This window comes from Vipera ursinii (genome assembly GCF_947247035.1).
Source record: "Vipera ursinii genome assembly, chromosome: Z".
In the NCBI taxonomy this organism is placed as follows: domain Eukaryota; kingdom Metazoa; phylum Chordata; class Lepidosauria; order Squamata; family Viperidae; genus Vipera; species Vipera ursinii.
Window position 1 is genome coordinate 47,033,396 of NC_139517.1, and position 19,539 is coordinate 47,052,934.

The 19,539-nt window shown below is 39.5% G+C and overlaps 1 protein-coding gene across 1 annotated transcript in view; it reads right to left on the reverse strand.

Annotated features, from left to right (window-relative positions):
- Positions 1-19,314, reverse strand: part of MRC2 (mannose receptor C-type 2) — a 113,775-nt gene extending 94,461 nt beyond the window's left edge. The window contains exon 1 of the mRNA XM_083376321.1: positions 19,106-19,314. Coding sequence (XP_083232447.1) covers positions 19,106-19,208 — 103 coding nt within the window. The 5' untranslated portion in view covers positions 19,209-19,314. The remainder of the gene's footprint in view (positions 1-19,105) is intronic.
- Between the last annotated feature and the right edge of the window lie 225 nt (positions 19,315-19,539).

The window sequence follows — 19,539 nt, forward strand, 5'->3', positions numbered from 1 at the left end:
TTTATACCGCCCTTCTCCCGAAGGACTCAGGGCGGTGAACAGGGCATATAAATAGAAATACAAAAGTTAAAAAAAGGATTAAATAATTGCCCAATTAAAACAATCAGAATATAAAAACCCATTAAAACCCTGACATTCCCCCATCAGGCCAGGCCAGCTTGTTCGAATAAATGGGTCTTTAACCCGCGCCGGAAGGAGGGAAGATCCGGTGCCATGCGGAGCTCAACCGGCAGTTGGTTCCATAAAGCCGGGGCACCCACAGAGAAGGCCCTCCCCCTGGGGGCCACCAGCCGGCATTCTCTGACCGGAGGCACCCTGAGGAGGCCCTCTCTGTGGGAACGCACAGGGCGGAGGGGAGTCGACGCCGGCATAGTTTGTTATTTGTTAATCATACCTCATAAATATTACTATATTGAAATTTACATTGAAACAATACAATGCATCAAGACTTATAACATTACAATAAAAGAGAAAAAGAAGCAGACAATAAATAAGAGTCTTTGAGGTCTTTATGTAGGAAATCCTAGATTCAACAGTCCCACATCTGTAATCAAACATTTCGGAAAGGAATGACCAAATCAGTCTGATGAGAGTAGGGACAATTAATGAGAACAATATATAATACTATGATTGCAAATAAATATATATTCTCATAATGTTTTAATTGGTATTTTAGTTCAAATGTCCAGTGATGACTAATGCTATGATTAATGTTCTTGTCTCAAACTGGTTTTTTCCCAAGAAAATTCCTAGCAGGATTTGGCTAGTAATATGCTTTCAGAAAAGATGAGTGCTGAGACACTACCTTTTTTTAAAAAAAAAAGTTAAGCACTTTTAGGATCTCTTTTTTTTTAAGCAGCAAAAAGAGAAACATAAATTCCCTTTCCAAACAAAGGCAGACAGCACATTTTTAAGAAGAGTTAGTTTTCCACAACTTTCTCTATATTCTTAGTTTGTGGTTTTAGAAACTTTCAGGTCACAGTAAGCTAAGTCAGCAAAAACTGTGAGTGAGCCAAAAAAACAAACAAAAAAGCATCAATTTTCTCTAAAAACAAAGGGCTAAAGTTGGAAAATTACAACTTGCAGAACTTAGAAAATTACAGCCCCAAACAGTTTCATGACCTTTTGCTGAACAGAAAAAAAGAAAAATAGTTATCAGTTACCTGGTTAATAAAGAGTTACTAAAAATTAAATATCTGATTAGTAAAATCTTGGATCTATTTGGAGCATGTTTCTTCTGATTATTGGATCTATTATAGTAAAATTCATGTCTTTAAGGGAGACGAAAATTTTAATAGATGAAGTGCAACAAGAGCAAGCAAGCCTCCCACATTATCCTCAGATAGACTCATTGGCTGGTTTCTTGTCTAAATTTCAGATGTAAGCTCAGAAAAATTTTAACACCATCACCCCCTACAGTATTTTTTCAGTCCCTTCAAGTCCAAGTTACAGAAATGGGAAAAACTACACATGGACATTATTATTGCAATTATGATATATTAAATTTCAATGTATAATAATTTTACAGTTTTTATAGGGGTGACTATTTACACCAAAGAATCAAAATTAAATAACCTAGATTAAGCAAATGAGATAATAGACCCTGAACCAAGTCAGTTAAGTACAGCAGCCTGTATCAACTTGATGTGTTTCAGAAAAGTTAAAAATTGTTATTTGTTGAGGATGAAAGGAGCAGAAGAGTGCTTGCCATGCATCTGGAGGGCACTAGGCTGGCGAGGCTGCACTACAGATAAACTGTGTGCCTTTCCCTTCCTCTGTCTCCACTTCTATTTTTCTGTTTCTTCTTACTTTTAAATATTATTATTCAGTCAAGAGCAAACTTCTGGTAGCATGCCTTATTATCTAATCACCTTATCATTTTACACTGACACCTGGAAATTTGAAAATAATTAGCCTCTACCCAGAAAAACAGCAGGGGGATTCTTCCTTGGGGGAAAAGCTAACGTGGTAGGCACACCCACAAAAATCCAGCCCTCCATATATGTGTGATATTCATTAAAAGGGATGAATTTTCAACTGTGCAATCACCATAACCACCCTGACCTTTTGGACGGTTCCTAAAAATATATATAAATCTAAACAGTGAAAAATGTAGCCTAGTCATATTATGTCCTCAAATATAAAATAAAAAAAGAAAAACAATGGGGAAAATAGATAAAAGGAATCATTTTGCTGTGTTTGTTTCAGTCAAATATTTTCAGTGTTCTTGGCTTATCTTATAATTAAATTCATTCAGCATGTTGTCTTTTTTCCTCTATTGAAAGAAAATATACCTAATTGCATCCAATTTGAGGCCAGTTGTATTCAATCCACAGCCAGAAGCACTTGGATTCTTTTAAGTGATTCTGGGGGCTGATGAAAATTTATATTTGGATTGGAGGTGTCAGATGCTTGAATTCAGAGCTCCCAAATATCATCCCCCAAAGTCAACTCCATGTAGTATCAAGTTTGAGGTCACCCTATGCAACACATTTGGGTATTTCTGATTCAGATGTTATAGAGTGTGTGACAGCACTGCATTGTGTGGCAAGGAAGATGAAACAGCATTACATCTGAATAAAGTGATTGCAGTTGCCAATATCATAATTTCCCTGTGGTATGTCTGGGCCCTTTTATTGGAACCTAAACCACTGGCGAAATTATGTTAGTGGTAGCTATAGCTGTTTCAGCTTGGTTCCTTATATGATAGATTTTAATAAAGTAAAATAGGTTGGTGTCTATTTGCAACTACCACATTTAAGCTTTCTGTGTCCTGAGCCTGCTGGAATCTGACTTTTTTGCTCCCATAAGATAGTCAAGAAAAAATTAAATCCGGTTGTCTGACATACTTCAGAATTTTGATCTCCCTTGAGAACAGCAGCATTTCAGTCAGTATTTTCATTAGAATATTAATCAGGATGAGATTATGATGCTGTTCTGCAAAATACCATAAATAATTGTCTTGAGGCACAGCAGCTGTTCTGTAAACTTTCATCAGGGAATTACCATCCAGCTGTCTAGAAAAGAAAATGGTATTTACTTCCTTGATCATTTTTATAGCAGTATCAGTATTTGTAGCAAGAGAATTTGCTATGAAAATGAGTGTGTTTCTGGATTCTTCCTTTTTTTAATTTTCAAATTAGTATATTAAGCTTAACCAGGAAGTTTCTTTAATTCTACGCAGGAAAAAAACCCGAATGACCAAAGATCCATATATATATATATACATACATACATACATCCCCTTCATGGATTACTGCCTTGTCGTGGCGAAGGGGCTTGCGTAATTCAATGAAGCTATGAGCTATGCCGTGCAGGGCCACCCAAGACGGACAGGTCATAGCAGAGAGTTCTGACAAAACGTGATCCACTGGAGAAGGAAATGGCAACCCACTCCAGTATCTTTGCCATGAAAACCCTATGGACAGTACCAAAAGGCAAAACGATATGACGCTGGAAGATGAGCCCCTCAGGTCGGAAGGCGTCCAATATGCTACTGGGGAAGAGCAGAGGGCTAGTACTAGTAGCGCCAGAAAGAATGAAGCGACTGGGCCAAAGCCGAAAGGACGCTCAGCTGTGAATGTGTCTGGTGGTGAAAGGAAAGTCCGATGCTGTAAAGATTTTTTCTCCATAGGAACCTGGAATGTAAGATCCATGAATCAAGGAAAACTGGACGTGGTCAAACAAGAGATGACAAGACTGAACATTGACATCTTAGGTATCAGCGAACTAAAATGGACAGGAATGGGTGAATTTAATTCAGATGACCATCAGGTATACTACTGTGGGCAAGATTCCTTCAGAAGAAATGGAGTAGCCTTCATAGTCAATAAAAGAGTAGGAAAAGCAATACTGGGATACAATCCTCAAAATGACAGAATGATCTCAGTTCGAATCCAAGGCAAACCATTCAATATCACAGTAGTCCAAGTCTATGCCCCAACCACCAGTGCTGAAGAGGATGAAATTGACCAGTTCTATGAAGCACTACAGCACCTTATAGAACTAACACCAAAAAATGATGTTCTTATCATCATGGGGGATTGGAATGCTAAAGTAGGAAGCCAAAAGATAACTGGAATAACAGGCAAGTTTGGCCTTGGAGTGCAAAATGAAGCAGGGCACAGGCTGATAGAATTCTGTCAAGAGAATACGATGGTCATAGCAAACACTCTTTTCCAACAACCCAAGAGACGGCTCTACACATGGACATCACCAGATGGTCAACACAGAAATCAGATTGACTATATGCTCTGCAGCCAAAGATGGAGAAGCTCTATACAGTCAGTAAAAACAAGACCAGGAGCTGACTGTGGCTCAGACCATGAGCTTCTCCTTGCAAAGTTTAGGCTTAAACTGAAGAAAGTAGGGAAAAGCACTAGGTCAGTCAGGTATGAATTAAATCATATCCCTGTTGAATATACAGTAGAGGTGACAAATAGATTTAAGGAATTAGATCTGATAGACAGAGTGCCTGAAGAACTATGGACAGAGATTCGTGACATTGTACAACAGGTAGCAACCAAAACCATCCCAAAGAAAAAGAAATGCAAGAAAGCAAAATGGCTGTCTGAGGAAGCTTTGCAAATAGCTGAGGAAAGGAGGGAAGCGAAAGGCAAGGGAGAAAAAGAAAGATACACCCAATTGAATGCAGAATTCCAGAGAATAGCTAGAAGAGATAAGAATGCCTTCTTAAATGAACAGTGTAAAGAAATAGAAGAAAACAATAGAATAGGGAGGACCAGAGATCTTTTCAAGAAAATTGGAGAAATGAAGGGAACGTTTAATGCAAAAATGGGCATGATAAAGGACCAAAATGGCAGGGACCTAACAGAGGCAGAAGAGATTAAGAAGAGGTGGCAAAATTACACAGAAGAACTATACAAGAATGAGCTTAACGTCCCTGATAATCACAATGAGGTGGTCACTGACCTCGAGCCAGACATCCTAGAATGTGAAGTGAAGTGGGCCTTAGAAAAGCTGAGCAACAACAAAGCTAGTGGAGGTGACAGTATTCCAGCTGAGCTATTCAAAATCTTAAAAGACAATGCAGTAAAAGTGCTACACTCAATTTGCCAGCAAATTTGGAAAACTCAACAGTGGCCACAGGATTGGAAAAGATCAGTTTACATTCCAATTCCTAAGAAAGGCAGTGCCAAAGAATGTTCAAACTATCGCACCATTGCACTCATTTCTCATGCTAGTAAAGTCATGCTTAAAATCCTACAAGCTAGACTTCAGCAGTATGTGGATCGAGAACTACCAGAAGTGCAGGCAGGATTTCGAATAGGCAGAGGAACTAGAGATCAAATTGCCAACATACGCTGGATCATGGAGAAAGCTAGGGAGTTCCAGAAAAACATCTACTTCTGCTTCATTGACTATGCTAAAGCCTTTGATTGTGTGGATCATAACAAACTGTGGCAAGTTCTTAAAGAGATGGGAGTACCAGACCATCTTATTGGTCTCTTGAGAAACCTATATGCGGGTCAAGAAGCAACAGTGAGAACTGGACACGGAACCACTGATTGGTTCAAAATTGGGAAAGGAGTCCGGCAAGGCTGTATACTGTTGCCCTGCCTATTTAACTTATATGCAGAGCACATCATGAGAAAGGCAGGGCTAGATGAATCAAAAGTTGGAATTAAGATTGCCGGAAGAAATATCAACAACCTAAGATACGCAGATGATACCACTCTAATGGCAGAAAGTGAAGAAGAACTAAAGAGCCTCTTGTTGCAGGTGAAGAAGGAGAGTGCAAAACTTGGGTTGAAACTTAACATTAAGAAAACCAAGATCATGGCATCTGGCCCTCTCAATTCCTGGCAAATAGATGGGGAAGAAATGGAGGTAGTGACAGATTTTATTTTCCTGGGCTCCAAGATCACTGCAGATGGGGACTGTAGCCAAGAAATTAAAAGACGCTTGCTCCTGGGGAGGAAAGCCATGGCAAATCTAGACAGCACACTAAAAAGCAGAGACATCACCCTGTCAACAAAAGTGCGTATAGTCAAGGCTATGGTCTTTCCAGTTGCAATGTATGGTAGTGAAAGTTGGACCATAAGAAAGGCTGAGCGCCAAAGAATTGAGGCCTTTGAACTGTGGTGCTGGAGAAGACTCCTGCGAGTCCCTTGGACTGCAAGGCGATCAAACCGGTCAGTCCTAGAGGAGATCAATCCTGACTGCACTTTAGAAGGCCAGATCCTGAAGCTAAAACTCAAGTACTTTGGCCACCTAATGAGAAGGAAGGACTCCCTGGAGAAGAGCTAATGCTGGGGAAGATCGAGGGCAATAGAAGAAGGGGACGACAGAGAATGAGGTGGCTGGATGGAGTCACTGAAGCAGTAGGCGTGAGCTTAAATGGACTCCAGAAGATGGTAGAGGACAGGAAGGCCTGGAGGAATGTTGTCCATAGGGTCGCGATGGGTCGGACACGACTTCGCAGCTAACAACAACAACAACATACATACATATATATGTATGTATGTATGTATGTATGTATGTATGTAATGACAGCAGTTCATGCAGATAAGAATAAAGAATATAAAAGCATAGCGTGAGATTATATACAATAATATAATAATGCACAATTTATAGAAATAGAATTAATTTAGAGCTTTTGACATGTGAAATGGTATGCTGACAACAAATTATATTGGGAAGTGAAGAAAAGATTGTTAATGAAATAAGTAATGGAACATCTAAAATGAAAGTCTAGAAAACCTGATAATGAAAGTAAAGGAAGATGAGAAAAATGAGGAAAAAATGAAGAAGGAGCAATGAACAGCATTGTAGGCCACAAACACAAATTAAATAGATTGGATTAAAGAGCTTCCCTTTCTTTCACAGGAGCCATCCATTCAGTATTCATTTTTTTTGAAAAAAGAACATATGAATCCAATTCATTATAGAAATATAATATAACATAAAATCAAGAGGTATCCCAAAGTAGTAGAAAAAAGACAGCAGAATGTTGAGTACTAAGACTTTTTATGCTTAAGGTAAAGGTAAAGGTTCCCCCGCACTTGCGTGCTAGTCGTTTCCGACTCTAGGGGCCGGTGCTCATCTCCGTTTCAACGCCAAAGAGCCAGCGCTTGTCCGAGGACGTCTCCGTGGTCATGTGGCCGGCATGACTAGACGCCAAAGGCGCACGGAACGCTGTTACCTTCCCACCATGGTGGTCCCTATTTTTCTACTTGCATTTTTACGTGCTTTCGAACTGCTAGGTTGGCAGAAGCTGGGACAAGTAACAGGCGCTCACTCTGTTACGCGGCACTCGGGATTGCGTCCTAACCCACTGAGCCACCGCGTCCCTTTTTTTTATGCTTAATTACCATTAAAATGGTATGGCTTTTAAAATAAACTATCTTGCTTCTTTTGTCAAAACAAAGTAATAGAACTTGGAAATGAGTCACCAGAAGAATTGTTAAATATGGACTTAATCAAGTAATTGGTTTAATAGTTGGGGCAATATGCTGACACAGTAAACTGCTCAGAATGCTGTAATGCACTATGAGGCAGTATATAAGTCTAAGTGCTATTGCTATAAGAGACAAGTAAATTTGTGGCTATAACTTATATCCTGATTCAACAGTTAAGAAAACCTATTAAATTATATTGGAGTTGAATGTTATCACATATGTACTAGAATGTACTAGAATAGAACTAGATGTTTAATATCATGAGACAATTGAAGCTGACAAATTATTCACAAAGGAAGTAAGAATAAATACATTATCTCCCCACTGTTATCCCATAATCTGGAAGCAAATGCCAGCAATAGCCATTTTCCCTGCCCGTGGAGATTCCTTAGTGGTTTAAAATTCATGATGCTAAAAAACTTTTTCCAACGGAACAAACTTTGCATCCTTTTCCTGCAGGATTTTTAATCCACTTTTTAACATGTTATTTGGTTATAATTCTGTAAGTTGCATATTAGAATTGGAGATAAGGTTGTCTGGCCCTATGTTTTATTTTTATTTTGTTTTTTTAGATGCATTGATTGTAATTATACAGCAGCTATTATCTCCTTCCGTCGCGATCTAAAGACATTCTTATTTGAACAAGCCGGCCTGGCCTGATGGGGGATGGGGGGGTGTTATTGTTATTTTAATATTTGTATTTACTGTTTTTAGTTGGGCATATATTTAATCCCTTTTAACTTTTGTATCTCTGTATTTTTTATGCTTGCCCTGTTCACCGCCCTGAGTCCTCCGGGAGAAGGGCGGTATATAAATAAAATTATTATTATTATTATTATTATTATTATTATTATTATTATTATTATTATTATTATTATTATTATTACATTTTAATGTAATGTTCAACTGTTGAATTAGGGAGGGAGGGAAGAAAGGAGTAAAAAGATCTGAAGCACTTTCTTGAACAAAGAAGATTCACAGCATCTACAAGTCCTCTTGTAAAAGTTACTTTATGGTAACTGTCAGTTTGTAATAATAAGGTGAGATGTCTCAGGTTTTACTGATTAATATCCAAAGATCCCTGTATAAATTTACTCATTTTGAAAACACAGTGTTATGATCTGTATAGTATGTACTATTTATTCATGTACCCCAAATGGTAATGAAGAGAATGTACCAAAGCCCCAACATAAAAAGTTGTTTTTACTTAATAATTATTCTTAATTAATAATTATACTTTGAGATTATCTAGAGAGACATTTTGAGATCACAGACTAAATACCTGGTAGTGAGGAACAGGCAACTGGAAGCCCTAGAACAGACATGTCAAACACAAGGCCCGGGGGCCAGATCCGGCCCGCGAAGTGGTTTCATGTGGCCCACGAAGCCATCCTGGAAAGAGTGAGGGAACGGCCCCCACTGCCTTGGCCCTGGCCCAGAGACCCTCCTCCTGCCAGAGACCCTCAGATCTGTCCCACTCCTGCCCAGGACCCCATAGGCACCCTTGATGCCAACGATGTAGAGCTGGCCACGCCCACCCAGTAGGCCATATGCACTCTAGCCACGCCCACCCAGTAGGCCATGCCCACCCTGGCCATACCCACCCGGCCCCCTGAGGGCAACCGCAATGCTGATGCGGCCCTCAGTGAAATTGAGTTTGACACCCCTGCCCTAGAACTATTAAATCAGAAGAAAGAATAGCCTGATAATCCCATCCTCTTCCCTTGAAATGATCCTGAAAAATCAATTCTACAGCAAAAAACTGCCTCACTCTACAGCAGCATTTCTCAACTTTGGTAACTTTAAGACTCAGCTTCCAGAATTTCCAGCAGCATGCTGGGAGTTGAATTCCACACATCTTAAAATTGCTGAGATGGAGAAACTCTGCTCAAAAATAAAGAAATATTAGCCTGAGCTGGATTCAGGTGTTCACACATGCAAGGCAACTTAATCTTCCCCTGCCCTCCATGCCCCTTGTTTCAAAAGAATTGTTATTTCTCTTCCATATGCATAGAAAAGTGTTTTAAAATCTTTCCTGGACAAGATTATAGATCTGGAGAACAGTTTCTTGAGGTTTAATACATCACCAAATTTAAGAAAAATCTTTGTTCTAGTTCTGTAAATTTATGTTGTAATCTATTGGATTTTTTGCTAAAAAAAGAAATACATCCTCATTAACTTTCCAATTCCCTTTTCAGTTTTAATGAATTGATTTCTGCTCCCACAGCAGAATGAGAAAGGGCTGGAAGACAGAATAGCACTAAAGACATTTGTTTAGATCACCCACAACAAACTTACATGCCACTACAAAGAGATGTAAGTCATCTTCTAGATGAGCTGATGGTTTATCACTCCAGGAACACAGCGAGGAGGCCCGACAGCTTCCTCTAGGAGCAGCTCGAAAAAGAGAGTTAAAATGGATGGGAGCTTCTGGGAGCTTCTTCTATTGGTTTTCCTCTAGTCTTTGCTCAGGAAAGGACAGGAATATAAACTCAAATCTGCCTAACAAAGACGAAGGAATATGCAACGCTCCTAAACTACTACAAATTTATCCTTTCTTAAATATCTGTATGGGGAAAAAGCACATTTCCATATTTTGTGAGAGTTTATGGGGCCTGTTGTGATTCAGGGTCAGCCTGTGGGTTCAGCAGTTGGGTCAGACGACTCAGAGGAGGAGAGGGGTGTTGAAGAGCTTGCTGATGAGAGCCCTCATCCAGGCCCCTCCCACCTGGTCACGACGGAGACCCAGCTGTGTGAGCCTGACAGCGTGGATGAAGATGACCCACAGCTGGCCCTGCTCAAGGACGCCCGACGCAGGAGGCAGTCAATCAGGAGTAAACAGAGGAAGGCAATGGGGCACCTCAGAAGGAGGCAGAGAGAAGCCACGCCCTGAACTGTATAAAAAGGGAATGCGTGGGAGGGCTGGTTTGCTGAAGGCAACCACTTGAATAGTTCCTGTTTCATAGCTCCTGTTTCATGGTTGGTGTCTTGTTTTGCTCTGTTTTATGTTAATAAATTTGGCAGGCTTAATTCCAGCCTCTTGCCATTTATAAAGGGGTTGTCCCTGCCTTTTCTGCAGGGCCGGTAGCAGGCTGGTACAGAACAGAGCCCAAGAGAACCTTCGCTTATCATTATTTGGGCCTGGACCCTCTTCAGGACAGAAATTCTAAGAGCCTTTTCAACCTGGAAATCTGATGCTGCTCACATGATAGGAATGGTCTCAGCAATCTCCTTTCAGCTTTCCTGCTGACATGTTTCCACTGAATACATTAGTTTTTTCTCTCACACACAATCATGAAAGGTAGAGGCTTCCGGGTGGCAAGGCTCCGTTGCCGCTAGCCATTTAGGCTGTCAGCTCCGTCGCTCTGTAGAACCGCCGAAAACAGCGCCGATCAGCTGTTTTGGTGGCTCGGAAGCCCACTCCTCGGGAGAAGAGGAGGGGGTGAGCGCCCAGGCAGGGGTAGAGCTCTCCCAGACCGCCAGAGTTGAAACTCTGGTGGTTGAAGGATTGAGCCCCCCCGAAGCCTGAGTTTGCTCTGGACCTCGGGACGCCTCTGCTCCAGGGCTTTGGAGCAGAGCAGGACGCAGCAACCATCCCTGCCAGTGAGAGTGAACTTTGGATTACTTAGATGCAGGCAGAGCTGTACAGGAGAATCATGTTAGAGCAAGTATATGATCTTTAACTCAGTGGATTTTGTGAAGATTTTTAAAAAGTGAAAGTGCGCAACAGAATTGAGTGGGTGAAAATGGCTGCCAAATCATCTAAAGTTCCTAGAAGTGCGGGGGCTTCCCCGGTGCAGCAATCTTTGTTACAGGCTTTAATGCCCCCTCTAAAATTCAGGAGGAAAGAATTAGAGGAAGAAATTAAGGAAAAAGAAAAGGCTTTAATTTTGAATCCATCTGATGGGAAGATCAAAGAGGTAATTACTTTACTTAGGGGTCAGCTTGACAAGTTAATGGCAGATCAAGTGGCAACTAATTTGCGGTATGCTAGACATAATACTTTTTGTAATGTTAATAAACCAGGTAGATGGTTAGCTTATTTGTTAAGGAAGAAGCAAAGGGCTGCTAATATAGATAGAATAGAACATAAGGGTAAAATAGTGTATCAGCAGAGTCTTATTAAAAAGACTTGTTGATTTTTATTCTAAGTTGTATGCTAGAGATAAGATTAGAGATGTAGATATTGATGATTATTTAACAAGAGCTAATATTCCTGTTCTTACGCAAGAACAAAAGGAAGGGATGAATCAATTGATAACTGATGAAGAAAATTTTTTTTAGCAATCAAACAATTGAAAGTGGGTAAAGCGCCGGGCACTGACGGATTGACTGCTGTGTACTATAAAAATTTACAGTTAGAAATGGTGAAGCCTTTAAGGGAATTGTTTAAGACAATTCAAATGGGAGGAGGGGTAGCTCCATCTTGGAAGACTGCTTTTATTTCTTTGATTCCAAAGGAAGACCAGGATGTCACCCAAGTTAAAAATTATAGGCCAATATCACTTTTGAATACTGACTACAAGATATTTGCAAAAATTTTAGCTAACAGATTAATGAGGGTAATACAACAAGTAATTCATGGTGACCAAACTGGATTTATAAGTGGTAGACAAATGAAGAATAATGTGAGACATATTGTAGATTTATTGGAATTTTTGGAAAGAAACAACCAGATCCCTGCAGCGCTGATCTTTTTGGATGCTGAAAAAGCCTTTGATCAATTGGATTGGCAATTTTTGATGAAAGTATTAGAGAAAATGGAATTTGGGGATAATTTTTTACAACCAATTAGGGCAATATATCAAAAGCAAACAGCCCGTATAATAGTTAACAATAGCTTGGCTTCCGGATGGCAAGGCGATGCCGGAGGCAGCCATTTCTTGGCTGTCAGCCTCGCGGCTCCGTAGAGCCATCGAAAACAGCGTCGATCAGCTGTTCGGCAGCTCGAAAGCCCCCACCTTGGGAGAAGAGGAGGGGGTGAGCGTCCAGGTAGGGGTAGAGCTCTCTGGGGCCGCCAGAACTTAGAGTTTTGGTGGTGGAAGGATTGAGCCCCCCCAAAGCCTGGGCATGCTCCGGACTGCGAGGCGTCTCTGCTCTGGGTTTTTTGGAGCAGAACAAGGCGTTCGCAACCATCCCTGCTAGCAAGGAAGAGCTTTTGAGAACGAGGACGCAGGCAGAGCGATGCAGGAGATTTTGGTGAAGATGATGTTTTGATCTTTAACTCAATGGACCTTGCTGAATCTGCAAGTGAAAGTGCGTAGTTAACAATAGAGGGTGAAAATGGCGGCTATATCTTCTAAAGTTCCTGCCCTGAGGCAGCAGTCTTCGGTGAAAACTTCATTGTCCTCTGTATCTGAATCTGTATCAGCTTTTACAGTAAAAGATTTGCAGAGTTTGCTGCAAGAGACTATGGAAAAGCAAATGCAACAATTTGTTGAGATAATGGAGAAAAAGTTGGAGGAGAAGTTTACAGAGAAATTAGCAGAAATGAGAGCAGACATCACATCTGTAATGTCAAATATGGCTAAAAGCATTGAGATTTTGGATGAAAGAGTGGAAGATCTTGTTCAAAATGATATTAGAATGGAAGCTAAAATAGTTAACAATAGCTTGACTGAACCATGTAATATTGAAAAGGGCACAAGGCAGGGGTGCCCGTTGTCACCTCTATTATTTGTTCTAACATTGGAAATATTACTGATTAAAATACGTGATTCAGGAAAAATTAGAGGAGTTCAAATAAGAGATCAGGACTATAGATTGAGGGCGTTTGCAGATGATCTGGTTGTTACAGTAACCCAGCCGGATTATTCAGTTGTAGAATTGATGGAGATAATAATGCAATATGGGAAAGTTTCTGGATTTAAGATCAATGTACAAAAAACTAAAATATTGTCTTAAAATATGACAGTATCACAAAAGGCTGTTTTAGAAGAACTAACGGGATTTGAAATAGTTAAAAAGATTAAATATTTGGGGATATATCTGTCAGCCTAAAATGTGAAGTTATATAAAAATAATTATGAAATGTTATGGGGGAAAATACAAAAAGAATTAGATAGTTTGAAAAAATTACAATTATCTTTATTGGGAAGAATTGCAGCAGTAAAGTGAAGAAAAGAGAAAGGATAGGAAAGCACCTTCATATACCTAACAAAATATTACAGATCAAGTCTCATTCCCTATTAATCCACAGTGCAGGACATATAATAATTGATTTAAATTATAAGAAAAATGATTCCAAATGAATGTTAGAACAAGTTCCTAACATTAAGAGCAATCTGACATTGGAACCAAACGTCCAGAGAGATTTGAGTTCCTCTTCATGATTATATTCATCTGGAGGACAAGCAATATTTTGATGAAGGTATTTTAAGAGAGTTCCTTCACTGAACAGAAAGTTATTCAATAATCTAAAATGCCTTTTCCTATTCTATGATTCTAAGCCAACTATACAGGCGATAGAGTACAAGGAACCAAATTTTCAATAAGAGTGTGTTGTGAATGACCTTCCATTGACACTATCTTCCCCACCTAATTGGGTCACACCTACCTACAGGACCAAATAGTTTAGCTGTAAGCTTTATGGGAGGATGAGTTGCAGGAGAACATGTGGCAGTAAAATTATGTGGTGGCAGAAGCTTCCTGTGCTCAGCAAGCTCTGGGTTGGCCACACCTGCCCTACATGGTTTGAGATTACTATATCAGATTGACTATCTTTGCAATAAGTTATCGTCAAATTACCATGTCTCTAATGCCAGCACTACCGTTGTATCTTTTTGAAGAGTAAACACCTGAGATTACTTGGAACATGCCAACAATCCTTATATTTAGGAGCTCACAACACTTATTTTATAACAACTTCACCAGTATCTATTTTGGAGAAAAGTGACTTGTTTCTATAAATTCCATTGAGGGGGTTTTTTTTAGTTTAGTACTGACTGGGAATGACTTTCCAAAGGTTTTGATGTTTTTCAGAACCTACCTAGAGATAATTCTGCAGATGAACTTGGAATTTTCTGGATGTAAAACTGAAAGGTTGGTTAAATTTAAAGCGTCTAAAAACTCAGAAAGTGTATGTGTGTGTGTGTGTGGAGGGGAGGAATGACCTTTCAAGTAACTATTTTCACAGACAGGTTTTCTTCATGTCTTGCTGGTGGTTGAAATCCATCTGACTGAGGTAACAGGAAAGGAAATCTTCTGCAGCTACACTAAAACTATAAAATTTTTGCCCTGGAAAAAGCATTTGCCCACTGCCTTCACCGCTGAATAAAAATGTTTTTATTACTACAGTATTTTGTTACTTTAAGATTTGTAATGAGCTGATTAGTTTGGGTTTTATTTACATAATCATTACAAAGTTTCATTTTCTGAAATAACATGCAACATTCAGGTTGAATATTACCATACTTTCTTATAGGTAACACCTTTGTGTGATGTACAGTAGATGCTTGAATATTCCCATTGTGCTGTTATACCAGAGGTCTCCAACCTTTTGGGCACCAGGGACCAGTTAGTTCCGTGGAGAGAGGTTTTTCCCATGGACCGGACAGTGTGTGGCTTTGTGTGCTGCCTGCTTCCTGCGGACCAGTTGCTGGCGTGCTCTGGCCCGGTACCACTCCACAGACCAGGGGTTGGAGACCCCTTTTTAGACTTTGCGTAATTAACTACATTTCCTCCATCTATCTATCTATTTTTATAAAACTACCTTTTAGCATTTTTTAGTGCTGTCAGGTTATTTCAGTGGGGAAAATCTACAATATTGGAGGGCATTTTGATGTTTATGGATGACATATTTATTTATAAATTTATTAAATGTTACCAGTTGTAATGGTCATTTGGTAACCATAAATAGAAATAATATACAAAATGACTATTGTTAGGTTAATATCTTTATGAAGGCTGTACCTTTTGACAGAAAACCACTGAGAGTTAAACAGTGCCAAATAGACCCTGGAAGTGAAACTGTTATTTGGAAACTTGGAGGTCAGTTTGTAAGTGGACTTTGAATAGGCTCATAAACCCATCAAAGCTAAGAGATAATTTTTGGCAATACTGTAACTGTTTCTAATATCTAGCTACAATTTATAAATCAGCCAGATTTTGTATAAGTCGAATTTGCAAAATACTTCAATAGCAGATCCACATAATAGTAATCTAGATGTAATACATATATAGTAATATATTATTACAGAGAAATGTATTATTCATTTATTTAAATGTAGATTTAAAGAAAGCATATGATGAAAACAATAGAATTGAATTAGGGAATCACCAATGTGAAGTTGACTGCTGAAGACAATCATAGTGGCATAAGATGGAAATAAAACATGAAAGTACAAACCATGCTTATAAAGTTGTTCAATCTGAACAAGAAAGTAACACAATAATGTATGATGTCTCCTTAATTATATATTTGTGGACAAAGTATATGGAATGACAGCGGGAATATATTGTTTGAGAACAAAAATATATGCATACTTTTTTCTATGAAGATGACATTGTACAACAGATAACTGAATAGTTTGCAATGAATCTCAAGACAGGTTACACGATGCAACAAAAAGTATGCATTTGAGAAATAGTATGTGAAAGAACAAGCAGTTGTGTTTCCAGGTAAAATGGATTGAACAAATTCAAATTATACATAGATGGCAAAAAGCTAGAATAGACAGATAAATTAATAAAGCCTTATGGAGAGGTCAGTTCCATCCCTCATTTTCCAGAAGTCCCTCATGACCTGGTTTTGTTATTAGGCCTGAAGTCTCCATGATGAATGCATATCTCTGACCACGGCTATCAATAGAACATTCAGAGTTAAAGCAGTCTTGATTTCTGTTACTCTACATTGTGACCCTGAGAGATCACAGATTTTACCAAGAGTTAATGAATAAAATTAGATATAAGTTGAAATATTATTGTTTTGTACTTCTACTTCTTTTGGGGCCAAGCATAGCAATGACTAAATGCTAATTTCAGTTTCTTCCTAGCTATTATTATGCTAGAAGCTGCCCAGAGCCATTTGCTATGAGACGGGTGGATAATAAATTCATAAATAAGAATAAAGTCATTCATAAATAATTAATATTCATAAATAAATATATTTTTTCTTACAAATAAGAAACTGAACATATCTGCCATTTGCGACTCAAGGATAATTTGACCAGGAGGTGGAGGGTTTGATTATTATGCAATATCCAAGAGTACTTAACAAAATAGGGTCATAGTCTGAGATCACCAGCAGTTTTTTCTCCAATGCTGCCTTCATCTCACTCTCTTTGCATATGAGTGAGACTTGCTTAAGTTATTGTTCATTGTACAGATATATAAAAAAAGTATTATTCTTGTTACCCAGCTTCTAAGTGTATAAATTGTGTAATACTTCACAAAACATTACTTTGGAAACAAAGGCAGATAACCAGTAACAAATGTTATCAAAGATGTGTTTGAGAAGCACTGAGAGAGATATATGTATATATACCCTGCTCTCTGGTCACTAGCCAACTTCCACTTCGGCTATTTCTCTCCCAGCATTTCCCCTCTCCATTAATATTTTGTTTATTGAGTTCCAATCATATCTGTCACCTCCTCTGTCCTTTCTATTTTGACTTTCTTCAGTGCCCTCACCGGTAGATATTTCTCCACGGAGTGGTGATGTGCTGAAAGGAAAACCAACTAAGAAGACCAATCATCACTTTGCCGATAGTGTGCACACTCAGAAATGGGACAAGAACATTCAAAAGATTCAAGAGAAACAGAATAGGGACTGACAATTGGAACAACAACAAAAAAATGCTACTCAAAGAAAAGTGGAGTAAGGGGAAAAGAGATATATTTTTTGGTTCTCTGAAGAAAATTTAGTCTAGCCAGCATAATCAATGACCAGAGGTGCTAGTCAGTAGGAGTTCAGCAACATCTGAAGGCCTCAGTTTGCTCACCCTTGTTTTGTGCTGTAGTGTAAAGGGAAACCTAAATATGATTTTAATTGCTATGAATGCAGGTCTTTGTTCCCATTCATCACAAAGGAAAATGTTAGTAACTTCTAGGATTGAATGGAATCTTGAAAACTCACAGGAAAATGGGATAAGGAAAAAATTGCGACAAGTAGTCCTCATGCTATTATCATTCATTCAGTGACCGTTTAAACTTATCATGGCCCTGAGCAAGTGGTACTTACGACTGGTCCTTGAGGTTTCAGCCGTCACACGATCGCAATTTGGATGATCATGTCCCAGGGCACCATGATCATCACTCAGGACCTTCCTTGCCAGTTTCTCACATCTCTTCCCACTTAACAGCCTGCACACTCCAGTCCCAATTGGTTTCTTAACTGAGGACTACCTATATCGATGTTTTTTCTTAGCTGTTTCAATCAAAATAATTATTTAGTTACAACTATTTTTTTCTATAACTTTGGCTCTCAAACAGAGCAATTTCTGACTGGATGAGAGTAATTCCTATGGTATTCATGGCTACAGATATACTTATGTCAGATTTGTTCAAAAGTGCTAAAGGCACATGTTTAAATAGATATGGCAAATGGAATCTCCTTCTTTAAATTGTAATATATGTTAACCTGTTATTATTTCAATTCTTTGCCACAAACAAGACCATGGCTAATTTTAAATATACATCACAATGCAGTGCTGTTGTTCTATTGGTTTATTGATCAGGAAATAGGCTGGAGTGAGAGCAAAAGCATTTTTTTTAAAAAAATGCCATTGACCTGTCTTTGGATTGGTCTATTAAATTTGCCTAGAAAAAATAAAGGGGAGAGGGGACAAGAATAAAGCAGACATTAAGCATTTAATACAAATCTTGGAATCCATGTCTCTCATCTACCTTCCTCTCCAGCACAAATATCTAATGTTTTGTGTGTTTGGATAATTCTTTGCTTTGGGGGGAACTACTTTGATGTAGTGTCAGTTTTAGCTCTCCCTCAGGCATGAAAGCTGGCTAATCGCTCCCTCTCAATCCAACCTGTCTCACAAGGTTGTTACTATGGGGTAAATAGGATGAGGAAGTAATGTGTAATGTTTCCTGCCTTGAGTTACATATAAAGTAATAAAGGTAGGGTAAAAATCTAGGAAATAAAATAAACTATTGCATTTTCTGCAAAGGTTGACTGATCTAAAGTGTAATTATACGTGGGTTTTATTATGTCTGAACACGTTGAGAGTAGCAGAGCTGAACTGCAGTTGTTATAGAGTGAAACCTCCAATTCTGACTGAGAATTGGGATCGCTGTTTTATGGGCCAATTTCCCTTCCTAGAGAATTTGTTCAAATGCCATTGGGACATTCTGGAAAGTAACTCTTCCAATTATAGATGGCTTTTGTTGCTGGTGTTGTTAGAGAGGGGCAAGAGAAGCAAGTTTAAAAAAACAGCCTGTTCATCCAGCCAACCAGTCCCCTCCCCTTTGCCATTCCAAGCCACATCTGGTTTCATTCAGGTCTCTCCTTCCTTTACCAAACGCAGGCACACACCCCCAAATGCCCTACAACTGTCCAACAAAAAAGGGAGAGGGAATGGTGGGGAAATTTGCTAAATCAGTGAGGGCTCAGGATCCTGCTCCTTTTTTTGAAAAAGAAATGCAGGATGTGCTAAAATCGCCCTCTCCCCAACCCACACCCATCTCAACACACCGCAAGTTTGGAAGAAGGAGGGGGGAAGGGAGTATACCTGAAGGAAGAGCATAGAGTCCGACCTCAAGCATGAAGAGGATGCCCAGGGTGCAACTTAGCAGGCGAGGCCGCGTCGAAGAGGGGGGTCTGGAAAGCTTCATCTCGGACGAGGTGAGGGGAAGACAGCTCGATGAGGCGCGGTGGATCCTCTCTCCTCTTTTTCCTCTTGAATCCTGCGGTTCCCGTCGCCGTACTGTCTGGACGCAGTAACTTTCCACCTCCAAACCCTCCTCCGGTTAGGAAGGTGATGGAAGAGAAAGACGGGGAGATGGGAGAAAAAAAGAGAGCCCCTCCCTGCCCTCTAAGAATTCAGACGCTGCGTCACGAACACCACTGGCTGCCCAGCCAGTTGTGGGCGGAAGGGAAAAGAGGCGGGGGGGGGGAAGGTTGTGTGAGGGAGGAAAGCTTTCTTTTAAGACTTCCAAAGTGGAG